The 20166-nt window shown below is 57.0% G+C and overlaps 1 protein-coding gene across 1 annotated transcript; it reads left to right on the forward strand.

The window, feature by feature from the left end:
- Nucleotides 1-3254: 3254 nt before the first annotated feature.
- NAALADL1 (N-acetylated alpha-linked acidic dipeptidase like 1) lies at nucleotides 3255-15341 on the forward strand. Its single transcript, XM_077822372.1, has 19 exons — nucleotides 3255-3478; nucleotides 3917-4103; nucleotides 4550-4663; nucleotides 5743-5865; nucleotides 6503-6692; nucleotides 7367-7460; nucleotides 8982-9086; nucleotides 9852-9937; nucleotides 10343-10462; nucleotides 10654-10739; nucleotides 11020-11083; nucleotides 11518-11585; nucleotides 11675-11766; nucleotides 12246-12336; nucleotides 12756-12837; nucleotides 12938-13114; nucleotides 14124-14214; nucleotides 14663-14755; nucleotides 15173-15341. Exons 1-19 carry the CDS (start codon nucleotides 3255-3257, stop codon nucleotides 15339-15341), a joined length of 2256 nt encoding a protein of 751 aa, XP_077678498.1.
- The last annotated feature ends 4825 nt before the right edge of the window (nucleotides 15342-20166 follow it).

Below are 20166 nucleotides of genomic sequence, written 5' to 3' on the forward strand. Positions count from 1 at the left end.
ACACCATCTGCACGCTGGAGAGACTCAATGTGAGCTCAGGGGTGGTGGGCGGCCTGGAGAGCACAGACTGGGGGAGCACGGGGCGTGTTCCTGGTGGAGAGGGTGAAATGTGCGCTATGGGGAGGGGGCAGGCAGAGGTGGTGCTGGGAAGGAGTGGGAAATGCTTCCAGCTGTGGAGTCAAAAATCCAGTACCAAGGAAATGTCGCTAGATTCCGGAGCCAGTGGCAGCCATGTATTTTTAAAGCCCAAGAGGTGAGGAATTAGTGCCGTGTATCTCTGGAAAGCTGGGACTCAGCTTTCTAATGGCACAGAGAGACCAGGTCTAACCCCCACGGTGTCAGAGATATGGAAACTCAGTCTGCCACCAGCCCTAGCACTTTGCGACCCTTTCAAACTTCTGTGGCCTCAGGGAAACAAGCTCAAAGGTAATCAGAATGATGTGGCTGGGGGAGCCAATAGCTTGACAATCCTCAGGCTTACACAAAATCCCAGCTTTCCATCAGGGCAAGTCTTGCGTTATTAGCTTGAAGACTTGAGGAGATACTGCACCTTAAACAGCGACGGCTGCAAGCTTTAGCAGTTTTTGAGGCTGCTAAACTCACACCAGAGTTCCAGAGGGTAATCAGACTGACGGGATTGAAAAATCCAAGGGCTCAGCAACCGTAGAGCTCGAAATAAATGCCTGACACCACTGAAAAGCTGAGGGTACAAAGCATTCAGATACAGCACTCGCAGTTAAGGAGATATCGGGCTTTAAACCACCACTGGCCCCTCTGTCTCATTGCGCTGGGCACGGCCGCGCTAGGCTGGTGTGACATCCCCTCACCTGTCCCCGCAGATCTCGGCGCTGCTGTCAGAATCAGCGGGGAAGCACCGTCACATGGAGAAGGCCAATTCCGCCGACAGCCTCTACTCCATGCACATCTCTGATGTGGCGCCCCCTCCCGCCTTCATGGACAGTGCCTCCGACGCCCACACCACCACCACCACCCCCAGCCAGTCTGACTCGGCCACAGAGGCCAACAAGCCGGGCTGCAGCTCCGAGTCGGACACAGCCACGCCCAATGGAGACAGGACTCCGGCGCCCAACTACCACAGCCTCCCACCCCTGGGGCAGCTGGAAAGCCACAGGAGAACCACGGCCTTCATGCCGTGGAAGCAGCAGCGGCCTGGGGAGCTGCTGGAGCACGTCAACTCAACAGAGAGTGAGTGCAGTGCGGAGGAAGGGGCCCAGATCCACACTCTCCCCATGCCGCACTTCCTCTACCTGAGGCAGGAGGCGCTGGTGGCTCCCTCCGGGCCCACCCTCCCGCCCACTGATGCCCTGCGCCCTCCATCCCCGCAGGGCCTGCTGCTCGGTGGGCAGCTGGAACTAGTGCCAGTGCCGGAGCTCAGCAGCACCGACAGCTCTGATGGGGATGAGGCCTGGAGCCAGGGCCTTGGGGAGAAGGAGCCAGGGGTGTCTCTGGATTACCAGTCAGCTCAGAGGATCCTGGACAGCCTGCTGAGGCAGCACCAACACCTGGAGAAGGAGCCGGCGAAGGCGAGTGGAGGGGGCTATCAGGACAGGAGCGAGATGGGCCAAGCCAAGGAGCACCAGCGCCGGATCCACTACTACTGGGACTTCCAGAGCCCGGGCAAAGAGCAGCCCCAGCTGCACCAGCCCCTGCTGCACCAGCCCCAGCACAGAGGGGGGTCCCTGCCCCGGGCCAAGGGCGAGAAGGTGTTGCAAAGGGAGCAGGAGTGTGGGGATGTGGTTATGGACTCCACACTGCTGTAAGGGGGCCCATAGGCAGATGAGACCCCCACCCCACAGCCACTTCATTGTCTACCCCCTGCTGCCCTCTACCACTTCACTGTCTACCCCTCACCACGGCAAGGAGCCCAGGGGATCAGGAGCACCCCACTGAGCATAGGGAACTGTAGTCTGGGTTTGCTACAGACTGCCTGGGAGACAGACAGAACGGGGGGGCGGGGGGACACGTTGACCCAGAGAGATCTGTGGGGAGAGGACAGACAGACAGCCCAGAGAAATGAGAGGAAACAGATAGAGACAGAGACCCAGAGGGATGGGGTAGGAGATGGACAGACAGAGCCAGAGATGGTGGGGGAATGGGATGGGGACTGACAGGCAGACCCAGATAGAAAGGGAGGGGGACACAGATAAAGGAAAGTAGGAGGGAATCCCACAAATCCATGTGGGGCCAGCAGCATCAATCCTGGGCTGACCCCTATGGCTGCACCCCACCTTGCTGCTCTCCCCACCAGCCCCACCTGCATAAACTTGCATTTACCTTGTTGACTGTGATCTGATCCACCCCCACCTCCCCATCCCACTGTATACAGGCTCCTGGACCGAGCCACTAGCATGACCCGACCCCTTTTAATTAAAATTACAGGCACCAACGTTAAAGGAATAAACTCCGAAGGCCAACGGGTGTTTGATTTTAGCCCACGGAGCTGGGCCGGCACACGGGGAAGAGTCACCCGGCGCCGAGATGAAGCCGTCTCCAGGGTGGGACACGGGGATGCTTATAGAGAGATTCCCTCAACTAGTGTTGAGATGCAGGTTCTGTCCCCAGCTCTGGGAGGGGCATGGAGTCAAGTGGGTTAGGGTGGGAGGCTGGGAGCCAGGATGCCTGGGTTCCATTTGCCCGTCTGAAAGAGGAGAGCTATCTATCTGCCAGTCTCCCTGCTCTAACTATCAAATGTCTCCCTTCCCAGAGCCAGGGATCGAACTCAGGAGTCCAGCCCCAACTCCCTGCTCTAGCCAAAATACTCCACTTCTTCCCCAGGACCACATGTATGACCCAGAGTCCTGACTCCCAGCACACACCCCCAACTTGAACCCACAAGACTGCACGCCCTTCTCAGAGCTGAGTATAGAACCCAGGAGTCCTGTCTCCCCTTGGGAAGCTCTCAACCCACCAATGCCCTTTCTAATGGGGGTGGGGAATGGAACCAACCGCCTTTCCATCTGTTTCCTGATTCCCATTTATGGAACACCGGCTTTATGGGCCAGTCCCTGGTGTCCAAAGGGCATCCCTCAGTGCCATGAATTAGGAGTATTGTGTGGGGAGGGAGATAAGGCTGCCAGGCTGGATCTGGGAGCTAATGAGTAACCCCATGAGCCCTGGTGACAGTATCAGAGGCATGGGTTGATCCAGAGGGTGTGGGGCCCCATCTGCTATAAAGGGCCCACCACACACACCTCACTCCCAGGAAGAGGCTGGAGCCCATGGCAGGCTGTGGGATGAGCTGGCTGAAGATCCTAGGGGCCGTGATTGTGGGGGCCCTGCTGCTGACGGTCGGAATTCTGTTGGGCCACTTCGCCATCCCCAAAGTGGGGAATGGCCAGGGGGCACCCAGCCAGGGGATGCCTAACTGGGTGCAGACCGTGGGCCGGGATCTGAATGAATCCCTGCTGCAGAGCTTCATGGATCAGGTGGAAAGCGGGAAGATCCGGGAGAATCTGAAGTAAGGAGGGGAGGAGCGATGGAAAAGCCCCATTGAATTCACCCATATTCAGGAGATCCAGGACTCCTGGGCTGCAAGGCAGGATCATCCCTTACAGCCTATTCCCACCCAGGGGGATGGGATCATCCCCTATAATCTATCCCCTGCCCCACCCCATCCCCTGGGGATAGGACAGGATTGTCCCATACAGTTTAGTCCCTCCTTGGGCCAGCTAGCCTCCTCTCAACCTGTGGCCAGATTGGAACCAGTGCCCCATCGAGGGAGAGGCCCTGTATCCCTAGCTTGTAGCCCCAGTTCTGGGAGAGGAGTGGTGTTTAGTGGTTACAGTGGGGGTGGAGGGAGGAGCTTGGAGCCAGGACTCCTGGGTTCTATCCCCCACCAGAACCTGCAGTCCTGAGGGAGCTGTGATCTCAGGCACTCCCCTGTACCCTTCACCAGGACCCTGGCCTCCCAGCCCCACATGGCTACAACTAAGGGGGATGAGGAGCTTGTGAAGCTGCTGCTGAGCCGCTGGCAGGACCTGCAGATTGGTCTGGACAGCACCAGTGAGGACGTGTACGGCGCATTCCTGTCCTTCCCTGACCCACAGAGACCCAACAGCGTGGCCGTGGGTGTGTGTGGGCAAGTGAGGGCTGGGTGTGTGTGTGCAGGGCACAGGGCTGTAGTGGTGGGATCAGGGTACTGGAGGGAGGGCTGGAGTGGTGGAAGGAGGGCAGGAGAAACTGGGAGACAGGGCAAATGAGTGCAGGGGTGAGGGGGACACTGGGGCAGCTGGGCACAGGGGCTTGTGGGGTGCTAGACAGGCCCTGAGGCAACTGGGGCTAGAGAAGGGACAGGCAGCAGGGACTGGGGCAGGTCTAAGAGGGAGAATGGGGCAGGGGACAGGCCAGGAGGCCGGGGGGGGGGGGGAATTAAGGCAGCGGAGGACAGGGAGCTGGAGGGACAGGACTGGGGACAGACAAGGGCAGAGAGGGGCAGGAAGAGATGAGGCAGATGGGGGCAAAGGTCAGAACGGGATGTCCCACAGCAGGCACCCCACACTGACGAGATCTGCCTCCACCCCCAGTGGAGAACAGCAACCAGATCTTCTCAACCCGGCGCAGCGAGAAGAAAGTGACAGCGGACCAGGCCCACGCAGATGTGGTTCAGCCCTATGCTGCCTACGCCCCCCCTGGGAACCCCAGGGTATGGAGCAGGGCTGGTATAACCCCTCGAGACCTCCTCATGGCCTCAGCTCAGACCCTCCCACTGCACCCAGGGGCTGTCAGCGAGTTATCTTATCTCCTCTCCCAATCAGGACCATGTCCCTTCTTTTATGAGCCCATCAAGGCTGCTAGGAGATCTCTGTCCCTAGGGTGACATGCCAACCACTACGTATCTATGGAGACAGTCAATTCCCTGCCCTGCCCAGCCCAGGTCCTCATATAGCCACAAACAGCTGTCACCAAGCCAACAGCCACTTATCCCCAGCCAGCCACACAGGTTGTCATGCCACATCTCTCCAGATATAAACAGCCACCCAGACAGGTCGCCTTGCCAACAGCCACGTGTCCATGGAGATAGTCACCCCAAATGTCACCACAAGACAGCCACGTATCCCCAGAGACAAACAGCGAGCACTACATGGGTTGTCACTCCAACAGGTGGGGTATCCTGAATGACTGCCCTCAGGCTGTGGTAGCAACAGCCGTGTATTCCAAGCTGCCCCCCACATCCCCATGCTGATGACCACATGACCACAGAGCCAGGCAGACATATTGCCCTGCCGACAGCCACACAATCCCAGAGATAAACAGCGAGCACCACACGTATTCCTGCCAACAGACACCTCTCCAGACAAACAGCCACCCAGACAGGTTGCCTTGCCAACAGCCATGTGTCCAAAGAGACAGTCACCCCAAATGTCACCACGAGACAGCCACGTATCCTGAGACAAACAGCGAGCGCCACATATCATCCTGCCAACAGCCACGTACCCCCAGAGATAAACAGCCACCCCCACATGTCATCATGCCAACAGCCACATATCCTGAGGGATAAACACCCCTAACACACTGCTGTGCCAACAGCCACGTATTCCTGGAGACAAACAGCCTCCCCTCAGCCCCCATCACCAAAGTGACAGGCATGTACCCATGGAAACAAATGGCTGCTCTCACATCAAAGACCCAAGTGGACCCTGACCCCATGACAACTTTATCTTGCCCCCCCCCCATCCTCTCTCCCGCAGCGCCCTGGGGCTGACTCCTCTCTTCTCCCCTCAGGGGAGGCTGGTCTATGCCAACCAGGGCAAGCGCAGTGATTACCAGGAGCTGGTCAACATGGGCATCAACCTGAATGGCACCATCGCCATCACCCGCTATGGGGGGGCTGACCGTGCCGCCAAGGTGAGGGGAACTCAGGGCCTACTGGCCACGGACACCAGGCTGCCCCCTCATGTGGCACTGAAGAGGGGGCCTTTGGGCTCCCTTCCCCCTCATCCAGTTGCTCCCTCTCTGCCCCCCCATCCTTATCCCCCCCATCCTTTGTCCCCCAGTTTTCCATCCCATCACCTCTCTCCCTGCTCTCCATCCCATCATCCCCTCCCCATTCCTCCAATCCCTTTCCCCCCAATATCTGACCCAAGGCCCCTTCCCCCCAAGTCCAATCACCCCTGTTCCCACTCCCCCAGTTCCATCAGCTCCAGCACTTTCTGCCCAAGGCCTGTCCCCCCAAAGCCTGATCAGCCCCAGATGGGGCACTGCACAGATCCAGGGGTGGGGGATGCCAGAAGAGTGGCCCACCTCAAGATGGGGGGCTGGATGGAAGAGTCACGGAATGCCATTGCTGCCCCTCAAGGGGGTGGGGGCAGGGGAAGTCCAACTAGAAGAGGGGGAACTGAGGCAGGAATAAGAGAACAGCTCACCACACATACTCCAGTCTGGGCCACAGTGTGTGTGGGGGACATTCCAGCTGCCATTCCCGTTCCCCCTGGCAATGGTGGTGATGGTGGAGTGGATAATCTGACTGACCCTAACCCTCTAGGCAGTGAACGGGGCAGAGTTTGGTGTAGCTGGCGTGGTGGTGTATACAGACCCTGCAGACATCAATGATGGGCGGGCATCCGAGGAGGAGACCTACCCCAACTCCTGGTACTTGCCCCCCTCCGGTGTGGAGCGGGGCTCTTACAATGGGTACTTCGGGGACCTGCTTACGCCCTACTATCCTGCCAAAGGTAACATGGCAGGGCAGGGCGGGACTGGCTTTGACCCACAATGCTTCTTGCTGTTCCCTCCCATGAAGAGGAGGGGAGTCTGTCACAACCCCCTGCGGATGAGGCCAAAAGCCTCCTTGAATTCATCCCCCCACCCCTGCTCTTGTTCATCCAGATGACACTCCATCCTCTGCCCCCAGCTATATCCTGTAGCAGGACGTTCTGCAGATTAACCAAACCCATGGGGGAATTGCTGCCCTGGAGTGCCCCCTATTCCCTGCACTATAGGAGCCCATCTGGCCTCCTCCACCCAATTCACCTCTCCTTCCGCCACCATCTGCACAGAACCCAAAAGTCTTGTCTCCTAGTTCTACGGCTCTAATCACAAGACACCACGCCCCTTCCAGAGCCAGGAATAGAACCCAGAAGTCCTGACTCCCAGCCCCCGCTGCTCTAACCACTAGACTCCATTCCTCTCCCAGAGCTGGGATAGAACCCAGGAGTCCTGACTCCGCAGACCCTCTGGTCCTCCTTGTGACATACCTCCATCTGGGGTATGTCCCCTGCACCCCATCAGATCCAAGTCTGGACTGCCCACCATCTTTGCAGCAAATGACCCCCCACCATCCCAAACAGGGCACTGGGGGAAGGGGGATAATAAGCCTCCTTCTGATTCACCTGCCTTTCTCTTGTAGAATTCACCTACAGAATCAAGGAGTCAGAGATCCAGGGGATCCCGCCAATCCCAACTCAGCCAATTGGCTTTGAAGACGCCCAGACACTAATCTGGTGGGTGACCAATTCAGTGGAGTTGGGGCAAAGAAGCTGTGAAATCTGGCTGAATCCACCCCCTTAATGCATTTCAGTGCCCACTACCCATTAGACTCACAATCATCTCCCCTGGCCCTGGCGTTGTCCTGTAGCAGGACATAGCAGGTGAGAATGGCTGCTGGCTGGTGCATGGATTGGTACTCAGGACCCTTGGGTTCTGTTCCCAGCTCAGCCACCAGCCTTCTGAGTGACCTTGGACAAGGCACTTCCCCCTCTTTGTGCTTCAGTTTCCCCATCTCTAGAATGGAGATAATGGCATTGACTGAAAAGCACTAGATAAGAGCTAGGGGATATTACTAATCATGGAATAGTTTGAAAGGGGAATACACATGTGCACCATCAGCTTTAGCCACTAGGTGGCGACAACTCAGGCCCCAAGTCCCTTTGTTAAAAACACAGTCATTAAGTGCAGGGAAAGAGTGCAACAAAATTAAATGCAGCCAGACCACTGCCCCTCTGCTTCTGATTCTGGCATTGATGCACCACTGAGGTCAGGAAATTCACCTGAACTGAATTACTTTGATCGTCAGCAATTTGGGGCAAGCACCCCAACCCAGAGGCGGCTGCATCTCAGCCCCAGGCAAGAGATCCCTGTATAAATGGCCCCCGCGCCGTAACCCAGAAGCGGCGGCATCTCAGTAGTGGGGAGGAATCCCTGTATACATGGTGCTTCTGGGCACTACCACAATAAGATAATAAATAACCCCCAAGGCAACGGGAAATGCTTCATTCTCTCACAGTCCTGACTAAGTCCTGACTACACCATTGTACACCTGCTGTATTGTATATGCCATGGCCCCTCCATAGAGGGCCATGTAGATTTTATGAGAAGTGGATTGAACAGCCTAATAGCACAGGTTTATGGTGTAATGTATATATGAAGGGGGTGAGGTTCAATGGGTAGAGCAGGAGGAGCTGGAAGTCAGCACTCTGGGTTCTTTTTCCAGCTCTGGGAGGGGAGTGGGGTCTAGTGGTCAGAACAGCAGACCTGAGAGCCAGGGTTAGACTGTGGTGGAGGGCAGGCTGGGAGTAAGGACTCCTGGGTCTGTCCCCAGATCTGGGAGGGGCATAGGGCCCAGTGGGTTGGAGGAGAGGGGGCTGGGAGTCAGGTTTCCTGGGTTCTTTTCCCAGGTCTGATTCCCTGCATGCCCTTGAATGACACACTTCTCCACCTTGTGCCTCGATTTCTCCATCTATAAAATAAAGACACCCACCGTGCACCTCCTGGGTAGTGTGGGGGTCCCCAGTGTTTGAACTGTTCAGGGGTGTAAAGCACTTGGAGTGTCCTAGGGAAAAGATGCTGCAGAGTAAACAAAGGAAGGTTATTATCAGGAGTGGGAATGCAGCCTTCGTGGCCAGGGCAGAGCTGCTGAGGAGACTGACAGAGGAGGCTTGGTGGTTTTGCGGGGGCAGCAAAAGTGGTTTGTGGGGAGCAGAGACTCTAATAACCCCATATATCTCTGGCTCTATGTCTTCTAGTAACCTGTCTGGCCCTGTGGCCCCTGCGTCCTGGCAGGGCTCTCTGGGCTGCTCCTATCCTGTGGGACCAGGATTCCGCACAGGGGGGCTGTTTCCCAACACCAGGTATGGATGTATACATGTGGTCCAGGATTGCATCCCACCCCGCCCCAGCTCCCACCAAAAGTCACCTGGGAATTTCGACTTCCCCCTCCTTCTCAGTGCTCACTGTGTTAACCCAGGCCCTCAGACCCTGCATTCCCTAGTGGTGTGTTCCCAGCAGACACAGAGTAGTTAGATCAAACCATACAGTCTTCTTGCTGGGAGGCAACACTGCTTTTGATCTCAGGAGTCAGAACAAGAACCCAAACACAGAGAGAGACAAAGCCCAGAGGCTCAGCTCACTCACCTTACTCCAGGCTGGCTTTCTGCAGACTGACTGCTGCAAGGCCCAGATCCACGCTTCACTGCCTCTGAGCCCCCTGCCTGCAAGCAGGACCAGAAAAATCCCTGTGAATTTAAAGTGATCACAATCTGAACAGGTTTCAAGACACCACATCAAGACCCTAGCTGACCCCAAATCCCCTCTTCTCCACTCCCCTGGCACTGACCCCAATTTCCTCCTGCACCAGCTCCCATCTCCAGACCCACCCAACTGCACCAACTCCCCCCGGACCCCACTGCATTGTTACCACTTTCCCCTCCCTGATCCCCATTGCAATGACCCAGACCCCGCAACCTCCCCTAGACTCCTCCCATGCTGGCCCCAATTCCCCCATCCCCTGTTCCCCGCTCCAGCCCCCATCATGTCAATCTCCCACTGCATTGACCCTGACACACACACCCCAACCCCCACTAGGCTAACCCCAGCTCCTCCCGCTCTCCCCACAGCGATGTCCAGGTCAACGTCTACAACCAGCGAGTCATCAAGAATTCCTCCAACGTGATGGGGTTCATCCGGGGCAGTGAGGAACCTGGTGAGTGTGCCCCCCCCGAACAACCACCAAGCACCCCCACACCTACCACCACTCCCACCACCCCAACCCCCTCTCCCCCACCCCACAAACCTGGAGTGTCCCCCACCCTGCCCCATTCACCATACTGGGATACACCTCTCTCCATGCCCATTCCCCCAAACCTCTCATTCCCTTCCCCTCTCCATGCCCTGGAGCACTCCTCAGTGGTCTCCTCTTCCCCCCATGCTCAAGAATGCTCCCCAGTGACCCCCACCCCTCTCCAACACTGCTCCTTTATCATCTGGGCTCACAGCTGGCAAGTTCCCCCCACCACACTCCATCCTGAGCAGCCCTCCCCACCCCCGTGCACTCCCCGCAACATCCCAATCAGCAGCAGGGCTCCGTCTCTCTCCTCGCCCCCCCCAGACAGGTATGTCTTGTACGGCAACCACCGAGACAGCTGGGTGCACGGAGCCATCGACCCGAGCAGTGGGACGGCTGTCATGCTGGAGATCACCCGCGTGCTGGGCAAGATGCTGAAAGAAGGTATGAGGGCTTGGGGGGGCGCACAGGAGTGCAACTATCCCCAGTGCACAGCTAGGGAAACTGAGGCACAGAGTGGACTTGCCTTTGAGGTCAGCCAGCACATCAGTGGCAGAACCCAGGAGTCCTGACTCCCAGAACTGCCCTGCTCTAACCACGACGTCTGAATCTCCAGGCTGTGTGTTTCTCCACAGGGAAGTGGCGCCCCAGAAGGTCCATTATCTTTGGCAGCTGGGGGGCTGAGGAGTTTGGTCTGATCGGCTCCACCGAGTACACGGAGGTAAAAACCCAAGAGAGAGAGGGGAGGGGGATTAACAGCGGCTCCCCTTTGGAGGGGATAAAATGGGAGGGAGGGTGGATGTGGCTGCTGCCCTCTGTTGCATCCAAGCAGACCTGCACCCAGGTATGTGCTGAATGTACTGTAGCGGATCAGGATGTTACAATGAGCCTGTCACTCCCTGCACCAGACTCATGGGCCCAGCGAGCCCAGAGCAGACCCATGGGCCCACGCAGCTCACCCGATCCCATTGCACTAACTGCTGGGTCTCTCCCTTGCCCAGGAATTCTACAGCACACTGCGGGAGCGGAGCGTGGCCTACATCAACGTGGACATCTCTGTCTTCGGTGAGCGTCCGTCTGTCCTGCCTTCCCTCCTCCGTGCTTGCTGCACCATCCCCTTCTCTGCGTTGTGTAGAAGGGCTGCGACACCGGGCCCAGGCGGGCTGGGGTGTTTTGGGGAGGAAGGGGTGAAAGGGAGCGTGCAGCATGCGAGTGCATGTCCAATCAGACGGGCACAAGTGCGAGAGCCTGCATGCAACTGAATACGTGTCTGAGGAGGCGCAGCTGAATGGTGGTGCGAGAGCACACGTGCCAGAGGGTGCGACTGAACAGCCATGGAAGGGAAAGCATGTGCCACATAAGCAGGTGGCAGAGAGTGCAGGTGATGCCGGTCTGGCTGTGCTGCGGGCCAGTTGGTGCCGCAGAGCCCCAGGGCGTGGCGGGTCTCCCTGTACGATCCGGCACAGCCCCTAACATTGCCTCACCTGTGCTTTCCACAGCCAACGCCACCCTGAGAGCCCAGGGGACACCGCCTGCCCAGAGTGTCATCTTTGCAGCTGCCAAGCAGGTACCAGGGTGGATCTGTGGTGGGAGAGGTGTGTGTGTTCGTCGCCTCTCCTACTGCAGGGGAGTCTGACTCATGTGAACCTATTCCAGGTCCAGACCCCGGCCAGTTCCTCCATGTCCGTCTATGACAACTGGAGAAACCACTTCAACCGCATCAGCCCCAGCTACGGCGTCATCCCCAAGTGAGAGCCCAAGTCAGTGGGAACCACCACCCAGGCCCCCACACTCCAAGGGTGGATGATAGGGAGTGGGAGGGACCAGAAAGGGGCCAAGATCTTCTCCTCCCGACCCCCTTCTGTGGCTCAGATTGAAGAGAAAGCTTAATTGTTGGGGGAGTAGCAGATGGGGGGTGGGGGATACTGGACTGGATGGACCCACTGTTCTGATCCACCGAGGGGGATACTGGGCTAAACATGCCCATTGGTCTGATCTGGGGTGGCAGAGAGGGAGAATATCAGGAGCCTGGGCAACTCTGAACCATGACAACAGCCATAGAACATACCAAAGAATGGGGGCTTGGGGATCTCCCCCCGTAGGCAGGGGCCACATCAGCGGAACAGGAGATGGCAAACTCTGCTCTCCACCCAGGGATGTTTCCCCTTCCCACTGTCTCCCCCCTGCCTGGCCCTGAGTCACTCACCCATCTCCATTCCCCGCACAGCTTAGGGTCCTTGGGTGCCGGGAGCGACTATGCCTCCTTCATCCATTACCTAGGCATCACCTCCATGGACATCGCCTACACCTATGACAGGGTAAGGACACCTGCTGTTCTGGGATGAGCCTGCCTGAGCTGCCCCCTCCTGACAGACATGGCCTCAATCCCAGATCCTTGCCCACGTGGGGCATTCACTGGGCGCTGGAAAAGAGGCAGGGAGAGCGCAGAATTGGGCTATCTCGCTGCTACCCTCTGCTCAGTAGGGGGCACTCTCCCCTCAGTCAGTGCTGACCCCTGTGCTGTGCCTGGGGGGCACTGTATTGCAGGGAGTACATGGGGGGGCCCAGTAGAGGGCACTGTCCCTCACAGTGCTGACCCCAGTGTGGGGCTAAGGAGCTGGGCAGGTGAGTCAAGGGGAGGGTTTGCTGGGGGATCTCACCTCACTAGGGGAAAGGGGGGGGCCTTGGGATCTGTGCCCCTTTTGTTTTCAGCTGCTTTGCCCCTTCCCTGCCCTAGAACAAGACATCTGCTCGGATTTACCCTGCCTACCACACGGCCTTCGATACCTTTGACTATGCTGACAGGTTCATCGACCCAGGTAAAGGGGCGTGGCATTCACCCTGGGCAGGCATGGGGGCCTGGGTATTGCGGGGGAGGTTTAGGATGCATCTAATCCCTTTATCCGCATTTGGCCACAGGGTTCACCAGCCACCAGGCCGTGGCCCGGACGGTCGGCAACGTGCTGCTACGGCTGGCCGACAGCCTCGTCCTCCCCCTTAATGTGAGCGACTATGGAGAGAAGCTGGATGAGCTGTACAGTGCGGCCGCCCAGGGGGACTTCCTGGCCAACCTCACTGCCAACAATCTCTCTCTTGGTGCGTGCTGGACTCCTAAGTGTTATCCTCAACAATCTCTCTTTTGGTGCGGGCGGCAGGACTCCTAGGTGTTATCCCCAACAATGTCTCTTTCAGTGTGGGACTCCTAGGTGCAGGCAGGTGGGACTGCTGGGTGTTATCCCAAACAATCTCTCTCTTGGTGTGGGCGCGCAGGACTTCTAGGTGCTATCCCCAACAATCTCTCTCTCAGTGTGGGCGGGTGGGACTCCTAGATGCTATCCCCAACAATCTCTCTCTCAGTGTGGGCGGGTGGGACTCCTAGGTGCTATCCCCAACAATCTCTCTCTTGGTGTGGGTGGGTGGGACTCCTAAGTGCTATCCCCAACAATTTCTCTCTCGGTGTGGGTGGGTGGGACTCCTAGGTGTTATCCCCAACAATCTCTCTCTCAGTGCAGGCCGGACCCCTGGGTGTTATCTCCAAAAACCTCTCTCTCGGTGCAGGCGGGTGGGACTGCTGGGTGTTATCCCCAACAATCTCTTTCTCAGTGTGGGTGGGTACGACTCCTAGGTACCATCCCCAACAATCTCTCTCTTGGTGCGGGCGGGTGGGACTCCTAGGTACTACCCCCAACAATCTCTCTCTCACTGTGCTCCAGGGTGGGGGTTCAGTAGGGGGCGCTCTCCCCTCTGGGTCAGTGCCAGCTCCAATGACCAAGTGCAGTTCTGCTCAGTAGCAGCTGCACTCCCCGCAGTCAGTGCTTTCCTCACCATGGTGCTAGCGGGTGCCGTGCTGCAAGATGGGGGGGCTCAGCAAGAGGTGCTCTCCCCTCTCAGTCAGTGCTAACTCCTGCACTGCGGGCACTGGCTGCAAGGAGCAGAGCAAGGGGCTGCTCTCCCCTCGCAGTCAGGGCTGACTCCAATACTTCAGGGGCCCATAGCCTGGCTTCCCTGGAGAGCCCAGATTGGTGTGGGGAAGGTGCTGATGGGGACCATAGGGAGAAGGGGCTGCAGACCTGCTCCCTTACACTTGGTCCTGCCCGCCTTGCAGACCCTTTGAAGGCTGCGATTGGTCAGTTCAAATCGGTGGCTGCTGACTTCAACCAGCGAATAACGAAACTGAAGGAGGAGGAGTCTCCCAGGTGAGACGTGTCCCTGACTGCATGTGCAATTGCACTGGTGGGTGTCCATGCCCGCCTGCCTCTGTACAACTGCACGGGTGCACAGCTTGGAGGCACTGTCCTACAGGGAGTGGTCACACGTGTTAGCATGTTCACATATACATGCATGGCCATGCTTGTGCAAACATGTCACCTGTGAGGGTTGGGGAGTCTCCCTTATCTACAAAGGGCACATAATCCTTGGACCCAGGGAAGGAGGGGTCTGTTGTCCTTAGTGGAGACCCCTCTGGGAATGGAGCTTGGAGGGGAGGGTCTCTTCCAGTCCTCCAGAAAGGGAAAGGTTGGGACAAGGTCACAGGCCTGGAGAGCAGTAGGCAAGGCTGGATGAGATGATGGAGCCCCCCCACAGGTCATCTGATGTAAGGGGGACCCTAATCCTACTCTGGTCTCTCCTTCCCACCCACCCCAGTCCTCTCCAGATCCGGATGGTGAATGATCAAATAATGCTACTGGAAAGGGCCTTCCTCAACCCCCAGGCCTTCCCCAACAAGTACTATTACAGGTAATGCCATGTGGGGGGCTGGACAGGACACCTGGGTTCCATTCCCAAGGGCCCATCCTCACCAATCCCTGGTGGATCTTGGGTGAAAGGGCATCAGCAAGAGAATGACATCTAGGAGGGGCGTGGGGTCTAGTGGTTAGAGAAGACAAGTCTGGAGTGGGGATTAGGGTTTACAGCCTGGGGGCTAGGAGTTGGGACTCCTGGGTTTTATCCCCAACTCTGGAAAGGAGTGGTGTCTAGTGGTTCAAGCATGGGGGTGCTGATATTCAGGACACCTGGAGTCTATTTCCAGCTCTGCTGCTGACTCCCTGCATAACCCTGGGAGAGCCCCTTCACCTCTCCATGCCTCAGTTTCCCCATGTGTATCACAGGGCTAACATGATACTGACCTCTCCCATTCTCTTTCCAACTCCTCAGCCACGTGATCTGGGCATCCAAATCCTCTGACCAGGCCACCTTCCCAGGACTGGCCGACGCCTACACCAGTGCCCTGGAGACAGGGGACTGGGACCAAGTCCAGAAGCACCTCACCATCGTCGTGCAGGCTGTGGAGAGCGCTGCCTCCACCCTGGAAGCCGTGGCCTAAAATCTTGGGGTCCACCCCAGTCCCACCCTGTCACTCAAAACCCAGCAGCTTATACATCTCAACTATCCTACTCAGAAGGCAGTCCTGGCACCCCATCAATGCCAAATGCCTCCTCCGTGCCTTGTGCTGAACTGATGGCGTCCCCTAGTGTGGGCATTGGGGGGAAGAGCATGACATCCCCAAATCCCAGTGAAGTGGGGTAACCTGCTCTCCCTGGGACCCCTGACAGATTAGCCTCCACCCCACCTCCCTAACCCAGCCTGGACTATTAAAGAACAGATGACAGCAGCAGGTGCTTCTGTTTGTTCATATGGTTGGTGGGAAGAGTGGAAGGTGAAGCTCATAATGGCGCAGGGAGGCCATCTTGGCCCGCAGGAGCTCTGCTACCACAGTGCAGTGGCCAACTTGGACCCAAAGGCACTGCTGCCATCACAGGTAGGGCAGCCATGGTGGGGCCCCTGGGCCTCGTGCCCACAGTATTGCCCCCCCCATGAGATCAAAACTCACCGCTCTGACCCCAACCATGATGGGACTGGCCCACACACCAAGGGAGTTTTGTTGTTTTAAAAGACTAGATTGTAATTTTCAGTCTGTCTCGATATTGAAAGTCCTCTGGCCCATCCCCAAGTGGGGGTGGGGGGACAAGTGGTGTCACTCACTCTACCAAATTTAACGGGTATGGTGATTTTGGCCCCCTGCTGCCTGAGCTCTCACCCCAACATCTGCCTATCCCTTGCTCCCCAGCCCCTTCCTCAGTTCAGCCCCCCGAGCCTGAACTCTGCTTCTCCTGGGGTTCTTCAGCCCCCTCTCCCAGGCATAGGGGTTGTAGTGTGGTCCCCCCCCTTCCAGGCTGGGAGAGGCAACTCCAGGGGCTCTTCACCCCGCACCCTTCCCAAGCCGGGGATCAATCCCAGGGGGAGGAGGGAGCAGAGCCATGCTGAGCTGCTGGGGTCTTTGCTCCCTCCCTCCTGGAGGAGGACTTTTCTGGCTTCCAGCCATGCAAGGGGCTGCAACTACTCATGGCATTATCAGATAGGCTCCAGAAATCCATCCTGTCACTCACAAAAACACTGTGAGTTGGGAACACTTCCATGGCCTAAGGTGACCATCCTGGGCCCGGTGGGCCCTGCTACCACAGCACTGTGGCCGTTAAAGGCCCCACAACCACAACACGGAGTGGGAACGGGGTGGGTCTGGATTCCTGGGTTCTATCTCCACCTCTGGGAGGGGCATGGGGTCTTGCAATTAGCCCAGTGTGGGGTGCTGGGAATCAGGGCTCCTGGGCTCTTTCTCCATCTCAGCCACTGCCTCAAATCCAAGTCCCATTCCCTCTCCACATCTCATTTTCCTCGTCTCCAAAACAGCAATAACAATGCTCCCCCACCTCTCAGCCCACACAGGCCCTGCTGCTGTGGCATGGCAGCCATGCTGGACCACGTGGGCCCCACTCTACGGCTGCTACCTCTGAGGTATACAAATTAGGACGTCCACATGTCACAGTTCAGGGCAACTGCATCTGTATTTCCCCTCAATGGCCCAGCAAGGGCCCCCCCCCCAGCTTTCCGCTCCTCAGCTCTTTACTCTCCTGTTGGAGACCCACGGCCCTCTCCCTTCTGACTGGGAGATTTGGAAGCTGCACAGGTCCCTGCCTGCACAGTGTTCCCTGCAGCAGAGGCACCTTGCCCAAGCTAGACCTGTTTGCTTTCTCTTTAGAGAAAGAAAGAAAAGGAGTACTTGTGGCACCTTAGAGACGAACCAATTTATTTGAGCACAAGCTTTCGTGAGCATCTGTGCATCGTGCATCCGATGAAGTGAGCTGTAGCTCACGAAAGCTTATGCTCAGATAAAAATGTTCGTCTCTAAGGTGCCACAAGTCCTCCTTTTCTTTTTGCGAATACAGACTAACATGGCTGCTACTCTGAAACCTGTCTTTAGAGACGGTTAACACATATCATTGCTGCAGTTATAAGGTACGCCCCAGCACTTCCTAGGCAGGCCTACATTATTCTTAAGGTAAAAAGCACGACAGAGAAAACATTCAAAACAATACGAGAATCCACTCACATGCTGGCTGTTTGCTGGATCAAGAAGAAGGCCTTGAGTCAGGTTAAAACCAGGCTATTTATCCAAAACCGCTTTCTTTGTCTGTTGTGCCCTCGAGAATCCGGTTCGATCTCGTGTACGCGCAGTGCTCCAGGGGGTGTCTCCTCTAGAGATGTTACAGGCTGCTGGGGTGAATTTCCTTTACCACCTCCTGCTGTTCTCCTATTGACCTGTCCCGTGGAAATACATGCAATTCTGCAGTAACACAGACACCATCGCGTTTTCAGTACACGGAGAGCAAAGATGTTAAAACAAATGCAAAACATTTTAATTTAATTCAGTAACGTTCAGTGAAGACATTGCAGGAAGTTATCAGCCTGTCACACCAGGATGATCCTGAGCCCATAAAACCATACAGCTTGCAGTGTGTACCGAACACCTGGACAAACATCCCAGGGCAGGGACAATCCTGGGAAAACCTGGACAGGTGGCCATCTTGGACCACACGGGCCAGGCCCTGTTACCATGGCGCAGCGGCCATCTTGGGCTATACTTGTTGGGCCCAGTTACCATGGCGCAGCGGCCATCTTGGACTACATGACTTTCACAAGGCCCAAGTTGCAAAGAAGCCACTGGCCCTTGGCTTTAAGGTACCAGACACAGCTACAGGCAGCAGCACCAACGGGGAGGGGGAGAGCCTCCAGCCCAGCAAGCCCCACATGCTGGCACAGACTGAAGGAGCAGTCGCACGTTACGAGGGCTCTGTACCAAACCGACAGCTCTCATTTACCCTTTGGTCTCTGTCCCAAGACTATGGGGTCAGCTCCCGGCCCCGATGGAGTAGCAGCAGCCTCGCAGCGATGGCAGCTCCCAGCTTGCGGGTCCTAGGTGTCTCCCACTCTTTCCTGCAGGGATTGGGGCTGGGAAAGCGAAAGGAAGACGTGTTAGTTCCAGCCACTTTGCAATGGGATCCATCTACAGCCACCCCTGGATTTGGGCAGGCAGCCTCTTCTCTGCTCCACCCCAGACTGCTGGCCCCAGCTCCTCCTGCTCACTGCAGTACAGCAGCTATGGGTTGTCATCCCCTCTCTCACCCCTGTGGCCGGTGGCTAAGGGGTGGGGAGATATAATTCTCTAGCTAAGCACTGCTAAGCAGGGGCAGGCTGAGTCGGTGCTGTGCAGGGAGCAGGACAGAGGCTCAGTAGGGGGCGCTCTGCCCTCACAATCAATGCTGACCCCAGTGCCTCGGCTAAGGGGTGCTGTGCTGCTGACCTTAACATGAGATTTCAAAATGAGGCTCACTGACACCGCCTGGTCACTAAACCTGCCTAGCACTTTCCCCAAGAGCCCCCACTATCTGGCCAAATTCCAACATGGCCCATTCAATTTGGCCTCCTACCGACCAGCTGGTTACAGGAGTGTACTTCTTCTGCTGTCCCATCGGTTGGGTAGTGTTTCTGTGCTTTCCCTGCCCCAGAAACAGCTACATCTCAGCATGGGCAAGAAATCCCTGTGTAAATGGCTCCCACACCCCTCCCCAGAGGTGGCTGCCTCTCAGCATTGAGCGAGAGAGCTCTGTATAAACAGTTCCCATGCCCCACCCCAGAGGCGACTGCATCTCAGCACCGATGAGGGAGGGAGCCATGTATAAACAGCTGCGGTGCCCATCCCAGCAGCAGCTACATCTCAGTGCCAGGCGAAGGATCCCTGTATAAATAGCGGCCGCATCTTCGTGCTACCCGAAGAATCCCTGTATAAGCAGCAGCCATCACCCATTCTCCCAACTCCCTCTGACCTGGGGTTGGATCGGGATTGGTACCCAGAGCTGATAGACCCCATATCACATTCCACCCCCCCTCCCTGCGCGGTGGCCACCAGTTACTGCATTTTAAGAGTCCTTGGCAAACTCCACCGCCTCTCAGTACCAAAGCAGGAGACTGCTGGACTCTGAGCCCCTCTGGTCACTCCTCCACCCCTCTGGTCATTCTGCCCCATCCCTCAGGTCACTCCTCCACCCCATCTAATTCAAACTAGCCCCTCCCCCAAAGCTCTTTATGTCCCCTAGTTCCTCCCAGTGTCTTTAAGCAGAAAGCTTTGGAAAAATCCTGCAATGATTGTGCAGACTGAGGTCACCTTTAGCTTCTGCTGAGAAATCCTCCCCCACAGGGACTAGGGGACAGGATTCCACAGCACGGGGGCGGCTCTAGGCTTGTGGGGTTGCCAGCAGAACCTTGGGCTTTGAGGCCATCATGCTAACATCATCCCTCCCTCCCCCCACGGTTAATCGGGTGTATTAATCTGGCCATTTGCAGCTGGGCCAGGCGGGGAGGGATTTGTAATTTTAAAATGCACCACCAGCTGTTCAGCCACCTGAGCAGGGCAGCCATTTAATTATTCAGGATCCAGATGGGGGGTGGAGGAATTGTCCTCCGCACTCACTCTGGCTCTCTCTCTTTCTCCACACTTCCTAATCCCCACAAGTTGGCAGCGTCTCATCCGCATAGGCATCAGCAAATCATCGCCCCACTGGCCCCCCTCAAAGGCAGTATCACATCACCTGAGTCTTGACTCCAGTCTCAGGCCTGGTACTGTTTGTGTACAATAGTAGCTAGAGACCCGCCCCCAGAGATCGGGGCTCCATGGTGCCAGGCACTGCACAGACCCACAACTGAGACTGTGGCCCCCGTCATGCCAGGTGCTGCACAGGACCCGTACTGAGATCGGGGGGCCCATTTTACCCAGTATTGCACAAACACACAGCAAGAGAGAGTCCCTGCCCCAA

This window comes from Eretmochelys imbricata, chromosome 7 (genome assembly GCF_965152235.1).
Source record: "Eretmochelys imbricata isolate rEreImb1 chromosome 7, rEreImb1.hap1, whole genome shotgun sequence".
Taxonomy (NCBI): Eukaryota; Metazoa; Chordata; order Testudines; family Cheloniidae; genus Eretmochelys; species Eretmochelys imbricata.

What these genes read in the sequence shown, in the direction of transcription:
- NAALADL1 (XM_077822372.1), top strand. Translation starts at nt 3,255, where the DNA reads ATGAGCTGGCTGAAGATCCTAGGGGCCGTGATTGTGGGGGCCCTGCTG. An exon ending in GCCCTACTATCCTGCCAAAG is followed by an intron (nt 6,693 to 7,366) that starts GTAACATGGCAG and finishes TTTCTCTTGTAG; the next exon opens with AATTCACCTACAGAATCAAG. An exon ending in TGCCAACAATCTCTCTCTTG is followed by an intron (nt 13,115 to 14,123) that starts GTGCGTGCTGGA and finishes CCCGCCTTGCAG; the next exon opens with ACCCTTTGAAGGCTGCGATT.